At 49.1% G+C, this 23164-nt stretch overlaps 2 protein-coding genes across 4 annotated transcripts in view; one reads left to right on the forward strand and one right to left on the reverse strand.

Annotated features, from left to right (window-relative positions):
- Positions 1-22720, forward strand: part of ABHD12 (abhydrolase domain containing 12, lysophospholipase) — an 86451-nt gene extending 63731 nt beyond the window's left edge. The window contains exons 8-13 of the mRNA XM_074989208.1: positions 1346-1383; positions 2111-2190; positions 3616-3698; positions 16210-16288; positions 17906-18033; positions 20551-22720. Coding sequence (XP_074845309.1) covers positions 1346-1383; positions 2111-2190; positions 3616-3698; positions 16210-16288; positions 17906-18033; positions 20551-20587 — 445 coding nt within the window. The 3' untranslated portion in view covers positions 20588-22720. The remainder of the gene's footprint in view (positions 1-1345; positions 1384-2110; positions 2191-3615; positions 3699-16209; positions 16289-17905; positions 18034-20550) is intronic.
- ENTPD6 (ectonucleoside triphosphate diphosphohydrolase 6) overlaps positions 1099-23164 on the reverse strand; it is an 84257-nt gene continuing 62191 nt past the window's right edge. For all 3 annotated transcript variants that reach the window (XR_012644879.1, XR_012644880.1, XR_012644878.1), the window contains 2 exons: positions 23004-23051; positions 1099-1289 (listed from right to left, as the gene is read on the reverse strand). The gene's annotated coding sequence lies outside the window, so the exon portion shown is untranslated. The remainder of the gene's footprint in view (positions 1290-23003; positions 23052-23164) is intronic.

Raw genomic sequence — 23164 nt, forward strand, 5'->3', positions numbered from 1 at the left:
AATACTCTGCCAAAACACTGCCTGTCCAGTAGAAATAAGTTGTCAGGTGAGATACTTCTGACTTTTCTGCCTGTCTTTTGAAACTATGCTCCCTTAATCAATAAACAGCTATAGTTTGCCAAATGGTTGGCATGCTCAAAATGCCCCCAGTTCTGTATTGTGGGAATGCTTGCTGCTGCACAAATCATACAGGTGACAGAGGAGTGTGAATATTAAACGGCTAGAGTTTATTTATCTGAAATCCATAAGCTTCCCTCTTCTCTATCCCACTCATTCCACAGGCCTCCTGTAGGGCCTTGCCTACACTTCAGAAAAAGGTGTGTGTTTAGGGTAACTGAGGTGCACGAGCTGTCCCATGACAAACACGCAGTGAAGACAAATACAAGTACAGGACTTAAATGAGCCAAAGCCAAGTCCGGTGCTGATCTCACCTATTTCGTCTCACAAGTTAGTTGTCTTCGCTCTGTTTGTTCATGAGCCATCCTGAGGCAGCGGTTAGCCTGAGGTAAAAAACACACCTTATATAGCACCAATGACCAGGCACAAGGTCTCAGCTTCCCTCTGGAGCTGAAATTTGCTCTGCACTTTCTGAGCGTGTTACCTGTCCTGTGTGAGTGAGAGAGACAGACTTGAGTTCAGTGGTAGTAGGAACCAGCAGAGACTCGTGGCCTCAGAACAGGAGCCTGTAGGCAGCAAGGGGACTGGAGAGCCCATCGAAGTGGGGCTTTGGGGAGTGATGTGTGGAAAGGGGGTGGTCTGCTGGAACACTTCAGGTTTAGGAGAGTGCATGCTGCATGAGGAACTAGGGAATGCAGCTTCTGTGTCTGAACCTAAGAAAAATCCTGCATCTCTCAGAATCGTAGGGTTGGGAGAGACCTCAGGAGGTCTTCTAGTCCAACGCCTGCTCAAAGCAAGACCAGCCCTGATTAAATTGCTCCATTCAGGGTTTTGTCAAGCCTGGTTTTAACACTCATTGAGTGGCCCTCATCTTTCAGCTGTTCGTGTCCAGAGGAAATGGCTGAATTTGATTGAATAGCAGCACCTTTAATCTCCATTCATATAAAACAAAGACATTAGGAAGTGGGGGAAGTATTTTGAGGTGTTTATTAAGCCCTATGAAAGGCTGAGTACCTGGATGCTAAGAATTGCAAGAAATCAGTCAGTTGGGTCACTGTTGCTTACACCTTCTGTGCTGACATGGGCTTGAAGTGCAGCTGGCTTGATCAGTCTCAGAGATGGGTCTTCCTAATGGCATCATACTGTCACTTTGAGTTGTTGCTCTTCTTTAGCTGCAAGTGACGAAAACATATGACTTACCACTAAACAAATGTTTTTTTTCTTTTAGAGTTGCAACAAATTTAGTGAGGCGTCTTTGTGAAAGAGGTAAGGCTAATAAGAGGGATATTTGCTGAATGGCGCAAGTTGGAGTTAAGATTCTAACTGCTGCTTCGTTGTCTGCTTACTCTATCTTTCTGTGACTTACTGCAAAAACAATATACTTCTGTATAGCATACTCTTCCTTGGAACAGAATTCCCAAAAGTTGTTAGTTCTGTGTAACGCTTTGGCATTGAAAATCATGGCATCCACGTGAGCTTTGGCACTGTACTTCGGTGGTTGTATTATCAAAAACTACTTTATCTTTTTTCAAAACTTTTCCTGGCTCATGGTTAGATGGAGGGTTTTATTTTTTTAGTTTGGCAGGTTTCATAATGGTTGAATTAAAGTAGAAACCCTTCCAGCGCATTCAGAAAAGGCACCCCAGAGCTTTCAAATATTCGTCACAACTCTTCCAAGTGACTTCATTAACTTGGCCATGAACGTGCACAATTATGTTGCACATGCTTCTAAGCATAACTGAGTGCTTCAAGGGAGGGTCTGAGGCAGGTGTAATTATTTTAGGTACCTTGTAAGATGTAAAAGAAATGGGTAACTCCTATCACTCTGAGATGAGATGTTATCGTGCTTTGTGAAAGTACCCTGTCTTGTAGCATCTCTAGCACAGAAAGACTGCATCACTGGTAGTTCATTTTTGTTATATCTTGCTCTGAATTGTCTTAATTCACCTGAGTGTAGTGCTTTAACAGCCTGTGCTATGCACTCGTATTTCAGAAACTCCTCCGGACGCCCTAATACTGGAATCACCATTCACTAACATACGTGAAGAAGCAAAAAGTCATCCATTTTCGGTGGCAAGTATAGATGTCTGTCTTTATTACCTTGGAATTGAGTCACAAAAATTCACATTTAATTTTTTTTCTTAGGCAGTACTAGCACTTACCTGAGTTAGTTCTGTAAGCCCCCTGAGAGATTGCAAGCATTTGTTCTTATGAATAGTTAGGATATATAGGGCATGAAATGCCTTTGCAGAAATGCACCTTACAAATGAAGTTAAATATAATTAACAACCATATATGGAAAGAAAAGGAAAATTGGGAAAGACAAGTAGTAAATTCAGGGTTGAAAGAGACAGACCAGGTTGTCTGTCTGTGTCAGTGTGGAGTGTGTTCCTCACCAGTGCAAAGGCACAATCCCATGCTGGCATACAGCATGATACACGCTCACCATGAGTATGTAGCATATGAGTGCAGGTGCTAGTCAGAGGAGGTTCAAAGGGGCACTGAATACAGCCAGGATACAACCATTGAGGGCTTTGGAAACCATGCTGTTTTATAACCCTCATGCCTTTCTGTAGCCAACCCCTGCAGTTCTGAGCCAGCTGAATGTGATGGTGTCTGTCTCATGGGTAGATGGAGGGTTTTATTTTTTAGTTTGGCAGACATTGTGCCAAGACATTCAGATGGCGCAGACTTTCTGATGAGTGCACTTCTCCCTGAGGCATGGAGCTGTACGTGCACGTGCATGCAAACCCAACTGGCACCTCATCAGTGGGGTTGCACTTTCATGCCCTCGTGGCTTAGAAGTGTGGATGTTTTAGCTGTATACCTGTTTGAAGGTTGGTGTAAAATAAATATCAACCCTCATGGCTATTGGTAGCTATTACAAGCACATCACAAGGCCAAGCCAGCCAAGCCAGTGCATCTGGAAACACTTTCCCTGCTGTGCAGTCATGAGTTTCCATTGAAACAGCAGGGTCGAAAGCTTTACCACAACTCATAACCTGACTGCTTCCCAGTGATTCTCCTGTGCAGGTCACGTACCTGTTGGCTAGGTGAGCTGCCTAAAGGTCCTAACCTCTTCCTAGCAGCCAGACTTCTCTCTTCCCAGGGTTAATGGCCAAGTGGCTCTGACAGATTCAGCTCCATGCAGCACACACACAAGCAAACCTGCAGGCCATGTCTCTGGGGCCAAGCTGTGGGAATCCTTGTGACTTTTTGGGTAAAACAGCAGCAGATGAATATCCAAGAGGACTCAAGCAGCAACGCTGCTGCTAGTTTGGAGACCTTGGCTATTAAAATCACCAATGATTGTGCACTGGTAGCTGAAATAGTGAGAGAAGTGTGTCTGCAGCAGTGCCTGTGTGTTTGAATGCGCGTACTGCAGTGTGATGTTTCTGCTAGTGTACAACGCTCACGTTCCGGGTGGGAATGTTCTCTGCAGGAGGCTATCTTGCTGTTCAGTGGAATATGGCTTATAGTTTTCCCCTCCCCCTGCAGATATATAGATACTTCCCTGGATTTGACTGGTTTTTCCTGGATACCATCACAATGAGTGGAATTAAATTCGCAAATGATGAGAAGTAAGTGATGACGCTCATCGGTGACCTGAACTGTGAGCACTTGCAATGATCTACTCCTAGATGAGACTGAAAGCTGAGGCTGTGGGTACATACACCTAAGTGCAGTGCCCCTTCTGTTTTGCTCAAGCATTTAAAACTTGGTTAAGGAGATTTCAACAGCCGTAACTGCCCTTAGGTGTGACATGGCTGTATAAATGTGGAGGGGTGTTTGTCTCAGGAAACTCTAACATACAACTATCAGTATCATTTTTTGGTTGCTTTTTAATTTTTTGTAATGCAATTATATTCTAGGTGCTATTAAAACCAACAGTTTCTCCCCTTTTGCAGGAAGTAACCTATTGGACTAGTTAGTTAAAAGAGATTGCAAATGTCTGTAAATGTGACTTTTGTGTTGTTGGTTTCTTTCAAGCATACTCTATGGCTGTGTCTACACTAGCTCGCTACTTCAAAGGGAGTGTGGTAAGTAGGGTGTTGGGAGATTGTTAATGAAGCACTTCATTAACAAATTCTCCCCTGTGACAACTTCGAAGTACCAGCTTGCATGTAGCCTGTTTAACACTTCGAAGTTGTCACGGGGAAGAATTAGCTTAATGAAGTGCTGCACATGCACCGCAGCACTTCATTAATAATCTCCTGACACCCTACTTACCATGTTCCCTTCAAAGTAGGGAGCTAGAATAGACGCAGCCTATATGTTGAATAGAACTGACCAAGTCAAAGAGGTAGACAGTTGAAGATTCGACTGTTACAAACTACACAGTCCAGGTTGTCTGAGGGTACGTCTACACTAGGAAATAAATTAGACTTTTTAATGAATTTTATTTGATTTTTTTTAACCTCATTCTTACGCATTCAAATTTAAGTGTCCACAAAACTGCTGTAAATTTAACCTTTCGTTTCTCTATGTTGAGTTACTGCGCTCCCATTGACTTTTCCAAGTTTGACTGTGTGAGCAATGCACTATGGGTACCTATCCCAGAATGCCTTAGTCCTGGTTGCTTGTGGGTGTGTGATGTCACTGTCCCAGAATTCAAAGCAGCCAGTAACCATGCAAAAACAAATGGGAGGTCGTGCCGTTTTCTCTGTCACAGAGCTCGCACAATCATGGATCCTCAAATGCTTCAAGTCATTGCACACTGGTTACGAAAACTTCACATCGTGCAATTTTTCTTTTGATTAAAAAGGGCGATGGTGGTTGAGGATGATGATGAAGTTTTTGAAGAGGAAATCTTTCTACGGTGGCCCAAGAACTCACAACTGTAGGCTGCCCTGTATGTATTGCTGACAGTGGAGTGGCTGTTTTGGACTAGTGAGACCACCATGTATTTGGAGTGCTGGGATGATGGGCAATGGCTGCAGAAATTTTGCATGTGTAAATCCACTTTTATGGGACTTTACGGGCTGACCCCTCACCCTGACATGCAGCAACACAAGAATGAGGCTGGCTTTAACAGTTCAGAAGCAAGTGGCAATTGCTCTCTGAAAGTTTGCAACACCTGACAGCGACCGGTCAGTGTCAAATCAATTTGGGGTAGGCAGACCTACACTGGGGGCCATGGTGATGCAGGTAGCTAATGCAATCTGTCAGTGTCTTCTCTGGAAGACTGAGACCCTGGGAACTATACAGGCCATAGTGGATGGCTTTGCTGCCAGGGGTTTTCTAACTTGTGGGGCAATAGATGGCACACACATCCCCATCGTGGTGCCAGCTCACCAGGCCTCTGAGTATATAAACCGAAAGGGGTACTTCCCCATGGTTTTGCAAGCATTGATAGATCACAAAGGTGGTTTCACTGACATCAACATGAAATGCTCGGGGAAGATTCACAACGTGTGCATCTTCAGAAATTCTGGACTGTACAGAAAGCTCATGTATGGGACTTTTTACCCAGACCGGAAAATCAAGGTTGGGGACATGGAGATGCCTATTGTGCTATTGCCTATTGTGCCTGCTTACCCTCTGCTCCCTTGCCTTATGAAACCCTAAAAATAAATATGGAGCTATACCTATCTCATAGGACTGGAAGGGACCATCACAGGTCATAGAGTCCAGTCCCCTGCCCTCACAGCAGGACCCATCACCATCCCTGACAGATTTTTTTTTAAACTATTTGCCTCAGATCCCTAAATGGCCCCCTAAAGGATTGACCTCTCATACCTGGGTTTAGCAGGCCAATGCTCAAACCACTGAGCTATTCTTCTCCTCTTGAAGAGGACCTCTGGACTGCAGCAAGGAAAACTTCAATCAAAGATGCAGCAAGTGCAGAATGGAAGTTGAATGTGCCTTTGGCCTTTTAAAAGTGAGGTTCAGATGCCTGTTGATCCATTCGGACCTTTATGAAATGAATGTCCCCACTGTGATTACAGCATTACAACATGTGTTGTTTTGCATAACATTTGTGAATCCAGAGGGGAGAATTTCCTGAACACCTGGAACGTCAAGGCTGAGGCAATAGGCAGGGGTTCTTCTTCGAGTGTCCCCGTGGGTGCTCCACATTAGGTGTCGGGCTTGCCCGGCGCCGCAGATCGGATCTTCCAAGCAGTTTCTGCCGGACCGCGCATGCGCCGGTGCGCGCCGCTCCCTTGCGCGCTCCTGGCCACGTGCGCGATCCGGTCCCCACCAGTTCCTCTTAACCGCCGTCGGCTGCAGACGGAATCCAACTAGGCTACGGCCAAGTTAGCGTATTCAATGGTTTTAACTGTTTTCTTTAAAGTTTTCAAGTTCTTAGGCTATTGTTAAGTTAGCCAGTTGTTATTTTCAAAAAAAAAAAAAACAAAAAAACAAGAAACAACAAGCGGGACGGAATTCAGTCCAGTCCTAGTAACAAGCAGAGCACCGGAGGCCAGGAGCCTAGGGCCATTAGCCCTCCTGCCGCGCCAGGCTATCGGAGAGGGGGAAAACAGCACAGAGAAGGTGCTAAGTACCCCATTAACAACTAAAAGACTCACCAACAATGTCCTCTTCAGGATTCAAGAAATGTGAGTCTTGCCGAGAGGCAATGCCAGCGTCTGATGGGCACAGTCACTGCATAAGGTGCCTTGGGGAGTCCCATGTCATGCAGAAATGCTCCTTCTGTGCAAAATTAACAGCCAGAGCAAGGAAGGACAGGGAGATGCGGCTTAAAATGCTGCTATTCGACAAGGCCCTCCAGCCAGACATGCCGGAGCGGCCGCAGCAGGAGGGACCCTCCGGGGCCCATAAAAGGAAAGCTGCCTCCCTCACCCCATCAGCGCAAAAATGGAGGAAAGTCTCCCCAACCCGATCCCTGCCGGCAGCAACAGCGAGCGGGACGGGAGGAGCGCACAGCCCCCAGCCGCAGCAACAGCTGATTGGCGGCGGCACAGAGAGCCACGTGGAGGTGGCTCAGCCTCCGATGATCAAACAGCCGCCCCGCACCGCAGGCAGGGTGGTGGCTAAACAAGCGCTGGTACCAGCGGCACCGCAGGCAGCGGCACTGACCCCCGGGGAACCGGTGGTGCAGAGCGCGCAGGCACGCAGCCTGCAGGCACTGGAGGACACCGCCCGTGTGGCACCGCCCATGAGCGTGCCGAGCGCGGCACGGACGGGGCCGAGATCCCCTGCACGTCAGGGGGCGGAGCCAGCCCCTCAAGGGAGGGGGAAGGCTGCACAGAAAACAAGGCACCGCAGCCCCTCTCCAGACAGGGCTGCAGAGTTGCTTTCTCTCAGCCCTCCGCTCATGCTGCAGACTCCAACTAGAAGGCAGGGGTCCCCCCTAGCCTACCCGGAGCCCCCATCTCCATTTTTACAACCAGCCTTGCCCTGGCTGGGACCACCTTCACCCTTCTTGGGGTTTGAGCCGCTGGAGTACTATCACAAATCGCTCTCTCCAGTGTCCCAGGTCTCTCGACGATCTCGCTCCCCCAGACACAGAGGGTATGCACCAAGGGAATGGTCCAGGTCACCTTCCCAAGAACAGTGCCCATGCTGCCATGGTCGTCCCTATCACGCGGGGCATAGACAATACTGGCAGTCCACCAGGGAAACATCCCCGCAGACGGTCCCGTATCCCCGAGGGCAATCGCGAACGGGGACAGAGACTCAAGTATCTCAGGGGGAACTGGTTATGGAACCCCGAGGTTTTCCCTTGCAAGCTTCCAGCGAGCGGATGTACCATCACCAACAGGAACCGGAAGGGTCCAGAGAGGCGTACCCTAGTGGTTCCTCGCTCTCCTCCCCGGACGAGGCTACGGCCCCGGGGGACGTCCATCCTCCGGACGATCTCAAACAGTTTCAAGAGCTGTTTAAAAGGGTGGCCTTCACGCAAGGCATCCAGACAGCAGAGGTGCAAGAGAAACACCATAAGCTCCTCAAAAATCTGAGACCTCCGGCCTCCTCCAAAATAGCAATACCGCTTGACAAAGCAATCTTGGAGTCCGCCACTATGATATGGCAGACCCCTGCGACTATTCCGCCTGTCCACAAGAGAGCGGATAAGAAATACTTCGTGCCGGTGAAGGGCATGGAGTTCCTGTTCAGCCACCCACAACCAAATTCCTTGGTGGTAGAGTCGTTGCAACAAAGATCAAAGACATCTCAATTCAAGACGGGGAACAGACAAAGATGCCAAGAAGCTAGAGCTGTTCAGCAGAAAGGTCTACTCCTCCTCCACTCTACTGTTGCGAATGGCAAATTACGCAGCGCATCTAGCGAACCACAATTTCGACAACTACACTAGGTTAACCTCCCTCATGGACTTGCTTCCAGAGGACAAGAAACCGGTGCTCAAGGCCATCGTGCAAGAAGGCTACGCGGCCTCGAGGATGGGAGTTCAGGTCGCCCTGGATGTTGCGGACACAGCAGCACGCTCCACAGCTACGGCAGTGGTGATGCGAAGGGAGCCCTGGCTCCAGACTTCGGGTATACCGAGGGATCTGCAGGCAAAGATCGTCGATCTTCCCTTCAACTCGCAGAAGCTGTTTGCCGAATCAACTGACTCGGTCCTTCATTCCAGTAAAGATTCAAGAGCCACACTTAGGACCCTGGGGATTTACACCCCTCCATACAGAAAGAAAAAGTATTACCCTCAACAAAGATGGTACCAGTACCAGCAACAGCGTCCCCAGTACCACAGGGGTTACGAGCAAGGGCGACATCAACAGCACCAGCAGTACAGAACTCCCAGGCGACGTTCCCAACAGAGCCGTGCGTCCTCGGGGCAGGGCCAAAGGCCACAAGTTTTACACACAGATCCAGGGCTGCACCATCCCTACCATCGCACAAGATCATCCGAAGCGGTTATTCCACCATCGCCTCCGTCCATTCTACCACCAGTGGCAAAGGATCACCGCAGACAAATGGGTGCTGGAGATCATAGCCACGGGGTACGCCATCCCCTTCCAGTCGCTCCCACCGCCACGACCTCCACCCAGGCCCCACCTCCAGGAGGCCTCCCATGTAGCGAGGCTCAAGCAGGAGGTAGACCATCTCATGTTCATAGGGGCAGTGGAAAGAGTGCCGGAGCAACTGCAAGGGAAAGGGTTCTACTCGAGGTACTTCCTCATGGAGAAGAAGACAGGAGGCTGGAGGCCCATCTTAGATCTTCGAGGCCTCAACCGGTACTTGCGCAAGCAACGCTTTCGGATGATCACAATCGCCTCCATCCTTACGGCACTGGACGATGGAGACTGGTTCGCAGCCCTCGACTTACAAGACGCGTATTTTCACATAACTATCCATCCGGCTCACCGACGATTCCTTCGGTTCATGGTAGGCAAAGAACATTTTCAATACAAGGTCCTACCGTTTGGCCTCTCCTTGGCCCCCATAGTCTTCACCAAGACCTTGGCAGTGGTGTCAGCCTACCTGCACAGACAGGGGGTATTTATATTCCCGTATCTGGACGACTGCCTACTCAAAGGGGCCTCGAAGGGGGAGGTACTACGCATAATATGTGTCACAGCAGGCACGTTCTCTTCGCTCGGCCTGCTTATCAATCTGACAAAATCAAAGATGGACCCCACACAGGACACAGAGTTCGTAGGGGCACGCATAAATTCTATTACAGCAAGAGTGTATCTACCAGAGACACGCTTTCGGGCCATCGGCTCCCTCGTGCAAGTCATCACCTTCAGCCCTACGGTGCCGGTTCTGACGTGCTTACAGCTGCTGGGCCACATGGCAGCAGCGACGTTCGTAGTACAGAACGCCAGGTTACACATGCGCAGCATGCAGCACTGGCTGGCGAGCGTATACAAACCGGCAGCACACACCGTTCACAGGGTGGTGTCGCCCACAACAGAGGTGCGCAAATCCCTGCAATGGTGGGTAAACCCCAAGAACTTGCTAACAGGGGTACCCTTCCACCAACCACAAATATCGGTTTTTCTTACTACAGATGCCTCCCTCATAGGGTGGGGAGCACACATGGGCGAAGAGGTGACGCAAGGGCTGTGGTCCTCCACGGAGCAGTCACTGCACACAACTATACTGGAGCTCAGAGCAGTGTTCAACGCCTGCAGACACTTTCGAGACCATATACAAGGCAAAGTAGTCGGGATCAGTACAGACAATACCTCCACCATGTTTTATATAAATCGGCAAGGAGGAGCTCGGTCCCGTGCCTTATGTGCGGAAGCCGTCCAGTTATGGAACTGGTGCATCGCCAACAATATAATCTTGAAAGCCTCGTACTTACCAGGCGCTCACAATGTGAAGGCAGACCAGCTGAGCAGGCGTTTCGCACTCACGCACGAGTGGCAGATCCGTCCCGATCTGCTACGACCGATTTTTCACGCATGGGGTTTTCCCCAGATAGACCTGTTTGCCACTCAACACAACAAGAAGTGCCCACGATTCTGCTCCAGGGCAGGACTGGGACGGGGGTCCCGGGGGACGCATTCGCGATCTCCTGGAGGGGCCCCCTGCTTTACGCCTTTCCTCCCACAGTGCTGATCTACAAAGTCTTGCAGAAAGCCAGGAGGGAAGGAGCCTGAATGATCCTGATAGTCCCAACATGGGATCGACAGCAATGGTTCCCCCTACTCCTGCGCATGTCGGACCGTCCACCGATGCCCCTTCCGGTGGCGCCGGATCTGCTCACGCAAGCCCAGGGGTCCATAGTGCTTCCGCACCCCCAAGGCCTGCGACTACAAGCGTGGTTAATCCATGGCTCAGCTCCCTAGAGAGCACATGTACGGAGGAAGTGCAACAAGTCCTAGAAAGTAGCAGGAGGACTTCCACCAGGAAGACCTACAAGCAGAAATGGACTCGCTTCACGGCATGGTGTTCTACCAAACAGCTAGCCCCCCTTTCGGTGCCTATACCTGTGATATTAGAGTATCTACTGCCCTCGAGAGGAGGACTCTCACTATCCTCGTTAAAGGTCCACCTTGCCGCCATTTCGGCGTTCAGACACGAAGAGGAAGGGCACCCGGTGTTCGCCCATCCCGTGGTTACCAGGTTCCTCAAAGGGTTGGTAAACCTATACCCCCCTCGGAAACCGCTTCCGCCTTTGTGGAACTTGGACCTGGTGCTTAATGCGCTAACGGGACCACCGTTCGAGCCTTTGGCCACGGTTTCCCTCCGCCTCCTTACGATAAAGACGACCTTTCTTCTCGCAATCACGTCAGCTCGCAGGGTGAGCGAGCTTGCGGCAGTTATGGCAACGCCACCCTGCACTGTTTTTTCCAAGGAGGCGGTAACCATACGGCTGCATCCAGCCTTTGTTCCTAAAGTTTCTTCTGAGTTTCACATTAACGAACCTATTGTTTTACCCTCGTTTTATCCAAAGCCTCATAACTCTAACAAAGAGGCGCGCCTACACCTCCTGGACGTGAGGAGGGCGCTAGCCTTCTATATAGACAGGACCAAGTCCTTCCGGAAAACGGATAGATTCCTAGTCTCTCTTGCTCCCAAATCGAAAGGAGAAGGTCTCTCTTTGCAGAGAATCTCGAAGCACATCGTATCCTGCATAAAAATGTGCTACAAACTCAAAAAGACTCCTTTACTGGCCACGCCCAGGGCTCATTCCACTAGGGCGGTGGCGGCATCAACAGCCTTTTTCAAGGGCGTTGCGCTAAAAGACAGTTGCAGAGCGGCGACCTGGTCATCCTATGACACCTTTGCCAAACATTACGCCCTTCACAGGGTATTCCAAGAGGATACCCGTCTCTCGACAGTGGTCCTCTCGGGGACAAGCTGCACATAATCCGATTACCCACCTCCTATCTTGGGTTACTGCTGGGTAGTCACCTAATGTGGAGCACCCACGGGGACACTCGAAGAAGAAAGAGAGGTTACTCACCGTAGTAACGGTGGTTCTTTGAGATGTGTCCCCGTGGGTGCTCCACTACCCGCCCATCCTCCCCGCTTCGGATCTCTGTTTAGTGTTTTGCAGGATCATCCGAGGCGGTTGGTCAAGGAACTGGCGGGGACTGGATCGCGCACGTGGCCAGGAGCGCGCAAGGGAGCGGTGCGCACCGGTGCATGCGCGGTCCGGCAGAAACTGCTTGGAAGATCCGATATGCGGCGCTGGGCGAGCCCGACACCTAATGTGGAGCACCCATGGGGACACATCTCGAAGAACCACTGTTACTACGGTGAGTAACCTTTCTTTACTCGCAGCCACTTACATGGTCCTTCACCAAATAACCATGCAGAGGCAGCAGCAATCAGGGATGCTTTAAAAAAGTGATCAGCCGTACACAGGAGAGCAATGAATTTCTCTTGTAATAACAACCAACTCCTATGCATCAAACTGAAATGTGAACCAATAAATCAGACTCTGTCTTAATATGAATGCTTTCATTTGTTGGGAGGGTGTTAAGTTGCAGACAGAAGAATGGATGTGGAGGAAGGGTGGTCGTTCTAAAAATAAGGGCAGCTGTGCTATTAGCCCTCTCCACCCCCAGCCAGGTGCCTCTGACGTGATTTCTCTGCGGACTTTGGCATAGTGGCAGGCAGCTGTTATTGGCCCTTTCCACCCCTGCTCAGTTCCCTGCAATGATTTGCACACCCTACCACTCATACATGCCAAAAAATCACACCAAGCTTGAAAGAATAAGTTTATTTTACGGGGAGGAGAGGTTTAAGCAGCAGGGAAAATAAGTGTTGTCAAGGGTGGTGAAATAGCCATTTGCAGTGGCCCTTGGGGCTGTAGAGACAGGCTGCCCTTGCTTGCCCGCCATCCCTCCCTGTGTTTGGGCATCGCAAGAACAGGGGGTGGGTGACCTGTCTTCTGGGGACTTTCAACTGCTGCGTTGGGAGCCCCTCTGCAGCTCTAGTATGGAGCGCAGGACCTCCATTTGGTTGCTTACTGCCGTTATGAGCTTCACCGTGTCCTCTCTCTGGTATGCTGCTTTCTTTATCTGAAAGTTAAGCATATTCTGCCGCCACTTTGCGGTCTTCCTTTTCGTGTCACCAGTTTCTGCTTCAGACCGCTCCATGTGCTGTAGGATAAGATCCTACTTGGACCTTTTGTGCTTCCTCGCCCTGTCTCCCATTTTGGGCATGACGGCTGGAAAGTGAAGGTCAAAACTGAGAGACAATTCACGCTGTCCTTACCCATGGAATGAATGGGTCTCTGTCTCTGCTATCAGGGAAAATTTCTTTCCGCAAGCCCACTTAAGGCTTATTAAAGATTGGATTCAAAGCATGCATTGCACAAGCCATCATTTACCATCATTTATCCAGAACATTTCATTGTGGACAGGGTAAGCTCTTGTCTGCTTTTGGGGGGCTGGGGGTGGGCTCTGCAAAGAAGGGGAAGCCATCCAGTGTCCCGGAGCACAGGAAAACTTTTTTAGGCCATTCCTGGAACAATCTTTCACAAGGAGCAAGGCCCACAGAGCCCGGCAGCCACCTGAGAAAGGTGAAGGAACGATTTGATTCCAGATTCCAGCCGCATGGATGGCTGGGTGTGGCGGGTCCCTGTAAATTGGGAGAAAAAAAAATGCTAGGAGAGGGGGTGTTTCCAGCTGTCTGGTGAGCTGGGCTAAAAATGTTTATCAGTGGTGTGGGGTGGAAGGGAAATGAGAAAGGAGAAGGCCCACAGAACCTGCCAACTGCGTAGAGAGGGGGAGATGGAGCACATGGCAGCCATGTAGTGTGGCAATGCTCTCCAGGAAAATGTAAAAGGGGCGGGAACCACAGCAAAAAAAAAAATCCAGTCCCAGTTGCCGTGCTTCTTTCGGTTGCCAAAGAAGACATCACCCTCCTAAAGCTAACAGATATCGGTGAATAAGAGCTGCTCATCCTGTATGACTACAGGCCTGGAAAATTTGCCAAAATGCTGTGTGGCGCCATGACACCAGATCGCTATCTGGTTGCCTGGAATGGCACAGTGTGCTACAGTGAAAGCTGCACCAAGTCAGGCCTGCCCAAAAACCTGGTGCACAAGGAGATCTCGAAAAAGGAGAAGCGCTCCATCCCCGGAAATATTAACATGCTGTTCTAAGGGGCACAGATCCATAGAAAACCTATACCAACGTCTATAGCTCTACCCACCGGCAACCCGCTTCTGGCATTCAGAACAAAACACTCATGTGAACAGCTTGGTCCCAGGGGCTCGGGGACCAGTTCCAGCTCTAGGGCAAAGAGCTCTGGGCTGTCAGGAAGAACTTCTTCGGGCTCCTGCTGGTGGCCCCCATCCTCCTCTCTGTTGACCTCTTCCTCCTGGCCCCTTCAGCTCCTCTTGGTTCTCACGAGACTCCAGCCCAGGGCCTCTACAACTGTTATAATGAAGACTGGGCAACGTGGTGGGGTTTCCCCAAGCATGTGCAGATGTTCATAATAGTGGCCGGTCTGTGGAGGTGACCCAGACTACCGGTTGGCTTCCCGCACTCTGTGTTAGGCCTGCTGGGGCTCTTTCACCTTCACCCAGCATTGCGTAGAGCCCTGGGAGTAGCCTCTGGCAGTCATCTGAGAGAGCTTTTCATATATGTTCGCATTTCTCTTGGACACCTGAAGTCTGCTCGCCATTGATTCCTCTCCCCAGACTGCAAGAAGATCCAGAATCGCCAGATGGCTCCATGCTGGAACTCTGTTGTGACCCTGAGAACTACTAGGCAGATCATTACCCTGAGTGCTCATGACTGAAGGAGATGGCTACCGATGTGGTGCAATACGATTGGTAAAAGAAATTTTTCATTATGGGTGCCCTTTGTATTTCCAGGCCTGGGTACTAATGAATTCAAATTTGCAGGCTTTCTGTATAGCTGGAGAGCGGTGGAGAAGGAAGCAGCCATGCCTTGTGGGTAACCACATAGCTTTGTGGGTTACATACGGGACACCTCTGGAAGCTAATAAATTAGATTTTAAGACATGGCGCTTTCACACTGGCCTTTACTCGAAATTTGAAATTTCAACTTGACGTTACGCTGAGCTGGTTCCGACTATATTATGATATCGGTATTAGTGCTCCATAATTCAAACTGCTGGTATTCACAGTGAAGACAGTGATGTTTTAATATCGAGCAAACTGCCATAAATAAGAATTTATCTTGCCGTATAGACATAGTCTAATACAACTTTGCACTTTGAGTCTGCCGTCAAAGAATCTAAGCACATCACAAACCTTAATGAATTCAACCTCTCTACACACAAGGCTCATGGTGCTCTACAAAGAGGTTGAGTTACTTGCCAAAGGTCACACAAGAAATTAATGGCAGATTCATGAATCGAATCCAGGTCCTCTGTCTTAGCCACTAGACTGTTCATTCCTTTTCCTTGTGACTAGAGCACTTTTTCAAAATATACAGTATTTCCTCTTTATAATAAGGTCAATAAAATAGTTGGTTTCTTTTTACTTTCTGTGAAGTGAGGTGCTCCCGTTCCCTGATATAATCAGCAAAGAGATTCTCCCGTGATCTTATCTTTTTTTCCCCTTTGATCATATTGAGTGTTATCTAGTAAACTGCTTTGCCACAATTTGAAATGCAGTTACGTATGGATAGGAATTGTTTGTAACTATAACTTCCCTGGAAATCCCACTGAATGTAATTAACAAAACTTGCTGGTCATGAAACTCAATAAAGTTCCCTAATTTACACTTTCAGATTAGAGTGTAGTAGAATAATTGTTTCATTACACCCTCTGGGTTCAGTCTGTTGTTTTTAAAATAAACCCTGTAGCAGTCACTGGGCTGCATTTTATTTTGCCAATTTTGATGAATAAACGTGGGACTCTTATTTATTAGTGGTCTTTAAGAGCCACAACTATAAGCCAAAGATAATTGGCTCCATTTACATTTGAAGGGGCAAGTGTTGAATTTCGAGCTAGTAGTTTTTATTATTGGGACTGGAGCTTAGAGATGCTAAAATTAGTTTTTCAAAGGGCAAGGATAGTTGTGAATTGTTGTCTTCATTGTCACTTCTAAAACAGTCTACCATAAAGAACCGCTTGTCTCTAGACAGGCAAAATATTAGTCAGAAATGACAAGTATTCAGAACGTGTCTCCTTTTCAAACATGTCGTCAGCATGTGCAGATGGATCATGTCTGGAACTTTCCTTGCTTGTTTTTCCTCCTCCTGACAGTGTTAATCCTTTTTGCAGCGTGAAATACATTTCCTGCTCACTGCTTATTCTTCATGCTGAAGATGATCCTGTTGTACCATTTCATCTTGGAAAGAAGGTGCGTGCGTGTATTCAGCTATCATAAGAGCTGCTCCAAGTTGGCTGTTTGATGGGAGGGAATTGTGTGTCTTAAACAGTCACCCAATCAAACTGTTTTATGCGTTTCAGAAAAAGATAACAATATGACATTTGAGCTTTAATAGCAAATTAGGCATATAGTGATGGTCCTGAAGGGATCCACCGTTTAATGTATTGGGTGGCAAATGTTATCCATACATTGAAACAAGCTCACCAGGTATTTGGTACTTGCTAATGGAAAATGTTGTGAAGAATTTATCAGGATGAAAAAAAAATTGTGGGAGCAGTTAGGGGAAAGGAGTAAGACAACCCAAGAGTAAGACAGCACAGAGTGACAGACTACACCTGTGATTCCCGGAGGCAAGGATTCAAATGCTGTTAAATAAATAAATTTTAAATTAAGTTTTTTTACCCAAACTATGCCAGGCAGATTTTACCTAAATAGAAACTTAATTGCAGCAGCTCTTTGCCAAACTACTGCTCCATTCATTAGCTGAAGGCAGTGGAGCTCGATCTCTGGTTATAATTAATCCCATTGCCACTGTGGTTTGGGATTTCTTTGTGTGCACACCAATTACAATGTTTATAATTCATACAAGTTATTAGTGGGGCCTGAGCTGTGATCTGCCCGCTCATTTTATTCAGGATTTCAGTAGTTACATAATAGCTCTCCTACAAAAGCTCAGTTTGTCTGACTCGACTAACTGTCCTTTGTGAATTAGAATTTTTGAGTGTTGCTGCACCATCCATTGTGTGTGGGCGGGGGGCAAAAGAGGAGTTCTGAGAAAGGGAATGCACTTGGGAATGTTAGTGGATCTGAAGAAAACATTAGTTCTTTCAAAAGCTTACAACTGAACACTGAGTAATACAGTTTTGAAATTCTCCTATGCAGAAGAAAATTGCTGCTTTTAACAGTGTTAATTTAAATGAAACAAGAACAAAAAGTTTTCTCTCCTTGTCAATTGTTTTAAACTTTACATTTTAGTAATTTAACACTATAATGTACCTTATTGGTTTTGTCTGTTGTTTGACTGCATACTTGCGGTTCCAAAGCAAGTGCGCGGTTGGGCAGTTCCTAACTCTGAGGCTTGCTGTGTTTCAAAATAGGCTGTAGCTACATACTCCTTTGTGCATCTATTCTGGGATCATCTCCCATACTGTTGACTTTTTTTTCCCTCCCCTCTCACCACTGGCTCATTGATATTGCATTAACTTTTTCTTCCATCAAAATTTGTTCTCCCCCCACCCCACCCCCACCCCCACCATGGGTGTGGGAGGGTGTACACCAAATTACTATGTATCTTAATCAGCGTTTGGGTCTTTTTTTCGTATGTGTGCTGGTACTGAGTACCGGCACCTCCACAGTCCCAGCTGCAGGAATTCCACAGGCGGGGCGGGGGGGGATATGAGGGGAGGAGGGAGCCAGCTGAGTAGTTCGTGTTTGTTTTTTTTTTTTTTTTAAAGAAAAGGAAAACCACTGTGCATCCTAATAAAATAAAGCCCATCATTCTCAATACAGTAAATGTACTTTCAGCTGGCTAGTGTTGCAGCACAGTTTTGAGGTGTTGATTTGTTCCTTGTTTTATCCTTTCTACAGCTTTATAACATTGCTGCATCATCTCGGAGTTTCCGTGACTATAAAGTACAGTTTGTTCCATTTCACACAGACCTGGGATACAGGCATAAGTTCATATACAGGAGTCCAGAGCTACCTCGAATACTACGGTAATAAACTGGGTCACATTAAATGTATCCTATCAGCACCAGTACTGCAGTGTCAGTGCCTAGGGAGCAGGTGGATAAACTTGTTAGGTTAAGGCCACTCTGTGCTGAGTTCCAGTATGGTATGTGCTCTAGCCGTCCACAGTAGACAGAGCCATCCTGTTCATTTAACAATTAGGGGCAGCCACCCCATGCCTGGTGCTTTGGAGGGCCCTGTGGGGCTCCAGATGGCCTGGGGGAACCTGGTGCTGGCAGCAGGGGCTGGGCCACCCCCACACTCACCAGTGGAAGTGGGAGCCACGGGAAGCAGAGTGACCCAGCACCAGCCTGCTCTGCTCTGCCATCTCCCCCTGAGGTTGGAAGCGAAGCACCCTGGCCTTAACCCATTCTGCTCCCTGCAAATGACAAGGCTGGGAGTTGAGCTGGGGGACACAGTGGGCTAGGACTGGTCGCTCCACTTCCCACTGCTGTGGTAAGTGTGGGGGTGGACCCTTGCTGCTGGTGCCAGCTCCCCAGTTATTCTCTGGGCTGTGTTGCTTGTGGACAGGCAGTGTGGAGTGGGGGCTGGTTGGAGTCTGGGGCTGCCCTGGGCCCCACACCCCCTAGGAATGGCCCAGACTTAGTTCCCTCATCCCCTCCATCCCCCGATTTCTCTGGGATTGTAAATGACTCAAGCCAGCCACTTCCACAGCTGCAGGTGATGTAAAACTGGTGAATCATTACCTCATGTGTTGTGCTATGTAGACCACTGTGGACAAAGCCTCAGATAGCTGCAGTTCCCCTTTGTGTGACTGCACGTGTGTGTACCCTCCACCCTCCAGTGTGTGGTTGTCAGAGCTTTTCCCACAGCAGTACCCATCAGGGCAGCAAGCTCACCACCCTGTTCAGTTCCTTCCTACAGCCTGGGACGGTTGTTGGAATTCCCTGGTTTGCTTCCGCATGTCTCAGTAAAATCCCTGTCTAGTTAGTTCGGTTATCAGTTGGTGAGTGAGTTGGTTGACTGGTGTTCTGTGTAGTTTTGGCACTTGGTCCCAGCGGATCTAGCACTGGAGCTCTGCCAGGGTCCCTGGGTTTCAAGCCCTGCCACCCTGGGGGAGGGAAGTAATGCCAAATAGAGACCTTAACCCCAGCTGCCTGGACTGGTTGGAGGGAGGCTCACATGAGCAACAGCTGTGCCAGGGTGGGAGAGACCACTCTGCAGGAGACATGAGGAGAACTTCGGCATTGTCTCTGGAATGGGAGAAGTGTTGCAGGCCTTCCTCTGCAGAGAGCAAAGGGCCGTCGTGTTCTCTGCAAAGGGTTTCGACATGAGGATCAGGTTTTATTTGCCTGTTACCTACCAGCTGGCTATTGTGGGCCCACTGGCAAAACACAGGGTCAGTCAGCTGGCTCCCAAGCAACCTGGTCCTCCTGTCAGGTCTGCCTCCTCCGCTCTCTCTACCACAGCCTGTGTGAGCGAGTGGTCCTCCAGGCCTTATTCCAAAAGACTCCGAACCCACCGCCAGACAGGACTGTGTGTGTCACTGCCATGGAATGGAGACGTGCTCGAAGGGTTAGAAGGGTTAATAACCTTTCCTTAACTGTTGCGCGTGTCCGTTCCGCAGTCTGCTCTCCTTCCCCTCTCCATCAGAGGCTTGTCCATTGGAAGGAGTGGAGGGGGCTCAGAGCAGCTTGCATGTGGTGAGCGAGACACAGGGGATGCTCCTGCTGCCCCATTGGGCACCCCAAGGGGGAAAACTGGGATGACCGTACAGTGGAACACACCTGCTGTGCAATGGACATACACAGGACATCTCAAAACAGCAGCGAGGGAGAGGCAGCGCTCCAATTTTCAGTTGACATGGCAAAGTCTGGAGAATTTAAGTGGGCCTCTGGCCTGTGCGCAGCTCCCTCTGCACTGTAGGGGCATTCACAGCAGTGGCTGTTACATTGGGAAGTCAGACATGGAGCTGAAGTGTGAGCTTTGCCTTGGAGCACTGTTGGTGGGGTTTTATCAGCAGGTCCAATTACATGAAGGAGAGTAGATTCTCTTCCTAAGCTGTGGGGATTCCTCTTTGCTGTATTGGGAGAGCTCTGTGTGTGGGAGGCCTGTTCCCTTTGCAGTCCAGGGAAAGGCGAGCTCTTTTTTGGGAACGCCTAAGCCGCGGAGTGAGAGTGGCTGCAGTCCGGCAGTCATGCTGCTAGTGTGAGTTTTACTCAAGCTCCATATCGCTGCTCCCGCAACGAAGTGGTGATGGGGTGGACTAGCACCCAGCAGGGGGTCTGGGTTTGTACTTGGGCAGCCAGCCCATCTGCAGCGCTGCTGTTCTCCATGCTAGCAGCCTGACTCCTTTAGCCTACCTGTGCTACAGTCGCCTTCACTGGCAGCAGAGTCAGGCACCTGGTGTTTAAGGGGCTGTGTTTAGACCTGAGGAGGGGGATTTGACTTTGGAAAGAGACTGCAACAATGGGATTAATGCACCAAATCATTTGGCAGTGGAGTTGGTTGTAACTGTGGGTACTTGCGCTTTCTTTTCACAGGGAATTCCTGGGAAAGCCTGAACATGCGCATCACTGACGGGCTGTGTGGAAGTAGTAAGGGTCATCTTTTAATGTTTTCTCCATGTTGGTCTGCCATTCCTTAGTGCCTGGCACTGGGTAAGCCAGGAATTCCTCCATTTGTCCTGATGCATATACTCTGGGAAAGCCGAACTCCCCCGTTGGTGTCTTAAGGCCGTAGGAGAAGAAATGAAGTTAGCTGGCTCCTGTTATATGGACAGAAAACACATGCACCAAGACCAACCCCTTCAATCTGAGCACAACTCCAGCCTGCCAGTGCGTCCCAAGAGTGGAAAGAACAGCCATTCCCAGAAAACTAATACTGGGACAAGTGGGCTGCAATTGACTCACAAGAAGGTGGCTGCAGCCATTTCTCTTCAGTTCCTGTAGATTTCCTTTATAGAAAATCAGGCTTTAGCTCTTTTTCTCACAGTGCTTCTGATCAGGGAAGTGCTGACTGATGGCGTGCTGCGGTTTCATTGCCTTGCCCGTCGGTGAGGGCTGCTGCTGAACTACCAGCTATTTGCAAGGAAAGTGAAATAAATGATGATTTTAAAGACAATGCACCTGTCGAAGGAGAGGGGGTGTTGTGACACTTCATTCTCCCCACCAGGTCAGTGTTGCTGTGTGTCCTTCCGCTCCATACACACACAGTTAATTGTTCAGTCATGCCCACACCTGAGCTGTTCCTTCCCCCTTCCCGTATACCCTGGGTAGGAGTGCTGGGTTTTATTTAGGGAAAGGGTCTTTCACGTTTGTCTGAACTTTCCCCCTCTGACTCTCTCATGGGTTTCGACTGTGTTGACGTGTATAAACAGGAGAACCCTGGTGCTGTCTTCCATTCTCCTGTAAGCAGAGAGACGAGCACTTTCCGGGGCAGGGGCGGGAGGGGGCATCAGTGGACAGAGCTTCTGAAGGAACTTGCATTTTCCCTCCTCAGACACTGGTGTGTGCAGCTTAGCTCCTGTTGGCAGGTGCAAAGGAAGATGTGAACTTCCTGCAGCTGCTGCCTAGCTAAGTGCAAGGCATGGTGCATAGGTACTAAAGCAAATCAGCTGTGGTGCTTTTATTTTTCTTCCTACGCCACACCGTCTTCCATGCCATGAACGGGCTCGGCCCTCCTGTTCACACCATGCTCTCCACGGTCTGTCTGTCTCAGTGCCCCTGGACACGTGGCCAACCAGTGCTGGTTCAGACCATGCTCCCAGCAGCCCCAGGAGGCTGTAGATTCATGGGTCCCCCTCCACCTGCTCAGTGGAAGCTCCCTGTAGGGTGGGAAGTGACACACACAGCTCTGTGTTTGAAAGACAAGCAGCTGTCAGTGTCCCTTTAGCAGGACTTTTCATCAGGCACGTCACAGGTGCCCCGTCAAGCCGTGCGTCCCCTTCTGACCCTGGTTCAGAGAAAATATACCTACTCCTTCCATGTCTGTTCCCACAGAATGCTTCCTGGCTGAGGACGCCCCTTGCTGTATGCTCACCCCCATGGCACGGCGCAGCAGCACAGGGCAGGAGAGTCCCACGTGCAGGACACGGGGGCCTGTAGCTGGAGAACCCAGTAAGCTGGGGCTTTTCTGGGTACTCTGGGCTTGTTTGAACTGGCACTAACAATCATTTCGCATAGTAGTCGGTGTAATAATTGTAGTTCCTAGCGTTCAGAAGTGAACCTTACAGCCTTAAGACCAGAGGGGTCTGTTCTCTTACGCAGTTGCATACAGAGTAAAGTAGTTAAGTCAGCATGCATCCAAGTGGTAGCTACGGGCTCATCATAGTTACAAAGCAGGCAGTAAATTGTCTGCAGTAGTGTGGTCACACCAAGGCTTTGACCCATAACACGTCTGAGCTAACTGGGGCACTTCAGTTCTGTTTCAGGCACTTACTAATATTTATTGCACTGACACAACAGAAACACTCTTTGGCTCTTTGCAGTTCAGTCTCTACATTCCACTAAACGCTGCTGTTGCCACTGGACTCATGTTAAAGTATCAACTTAAACAAAAATGCTGGCTCTTCCCCTGTGACCAAGGTTAGATTCCAAAGCATGAAGCAGTGCTGTTTATTTCAACACACGTTCCAGTTAATTAAGCCAGTAATGTGCATTGAGATTAAAATGTTCAAAAGTGTGTAGCTTTAATAAAATGATTGATTTCTGATTGCTCCATGGGTGACTCATCTTGCTTTTGAGCTTTGACAAAAGGAGAAAGCTAAGTTTCAGGCAGAATTTAATGCCTGCATCAGAGTTGACAACTTTGGGATCCATCCATGTGAGAGCCCCATCGTGAAGTGTTATGTATATGACTCCACTGCAAAGTACATCAGCTTGGGCCCACCGCAGGCCAGTCCCAGAGCTGCTGTGACAGCCGTCTCCCTAGCTGCAAGGTCACTTTGCTTTTCCCTAGACTTGAGATGTCTCCCTGTCTGCCCCACAGCACTCACCTTCTCCCATTCCACCTTCTCCACATCCACCAGGGTTATGCTTGAGCTCTGGAAAGGAAAGCGCCAGGCGCGTGTCATTCAGCTGAATGGCCACCTGCAGTGGCAGCGATGTTCTCAAGTGAGCCCCACTCGCTTCCAGGACAATCGCAGGCCTGGTCTAT

Source organism: Carettochelys insculpta, chromosome 3, assembly GCF_033958435.1.
Source record: "Carettochelys insculpta isolate YL-2023 chromosome 3, ASM3395843v1, whole genome shotgun sequence".
Classification (NCBI taxonomy): domain Eukaryota; kingdom Metazoa; phylum Chordata; order Testudines; family Carettochelyidae; genus Carettochelys; species Carettochelys insculpta.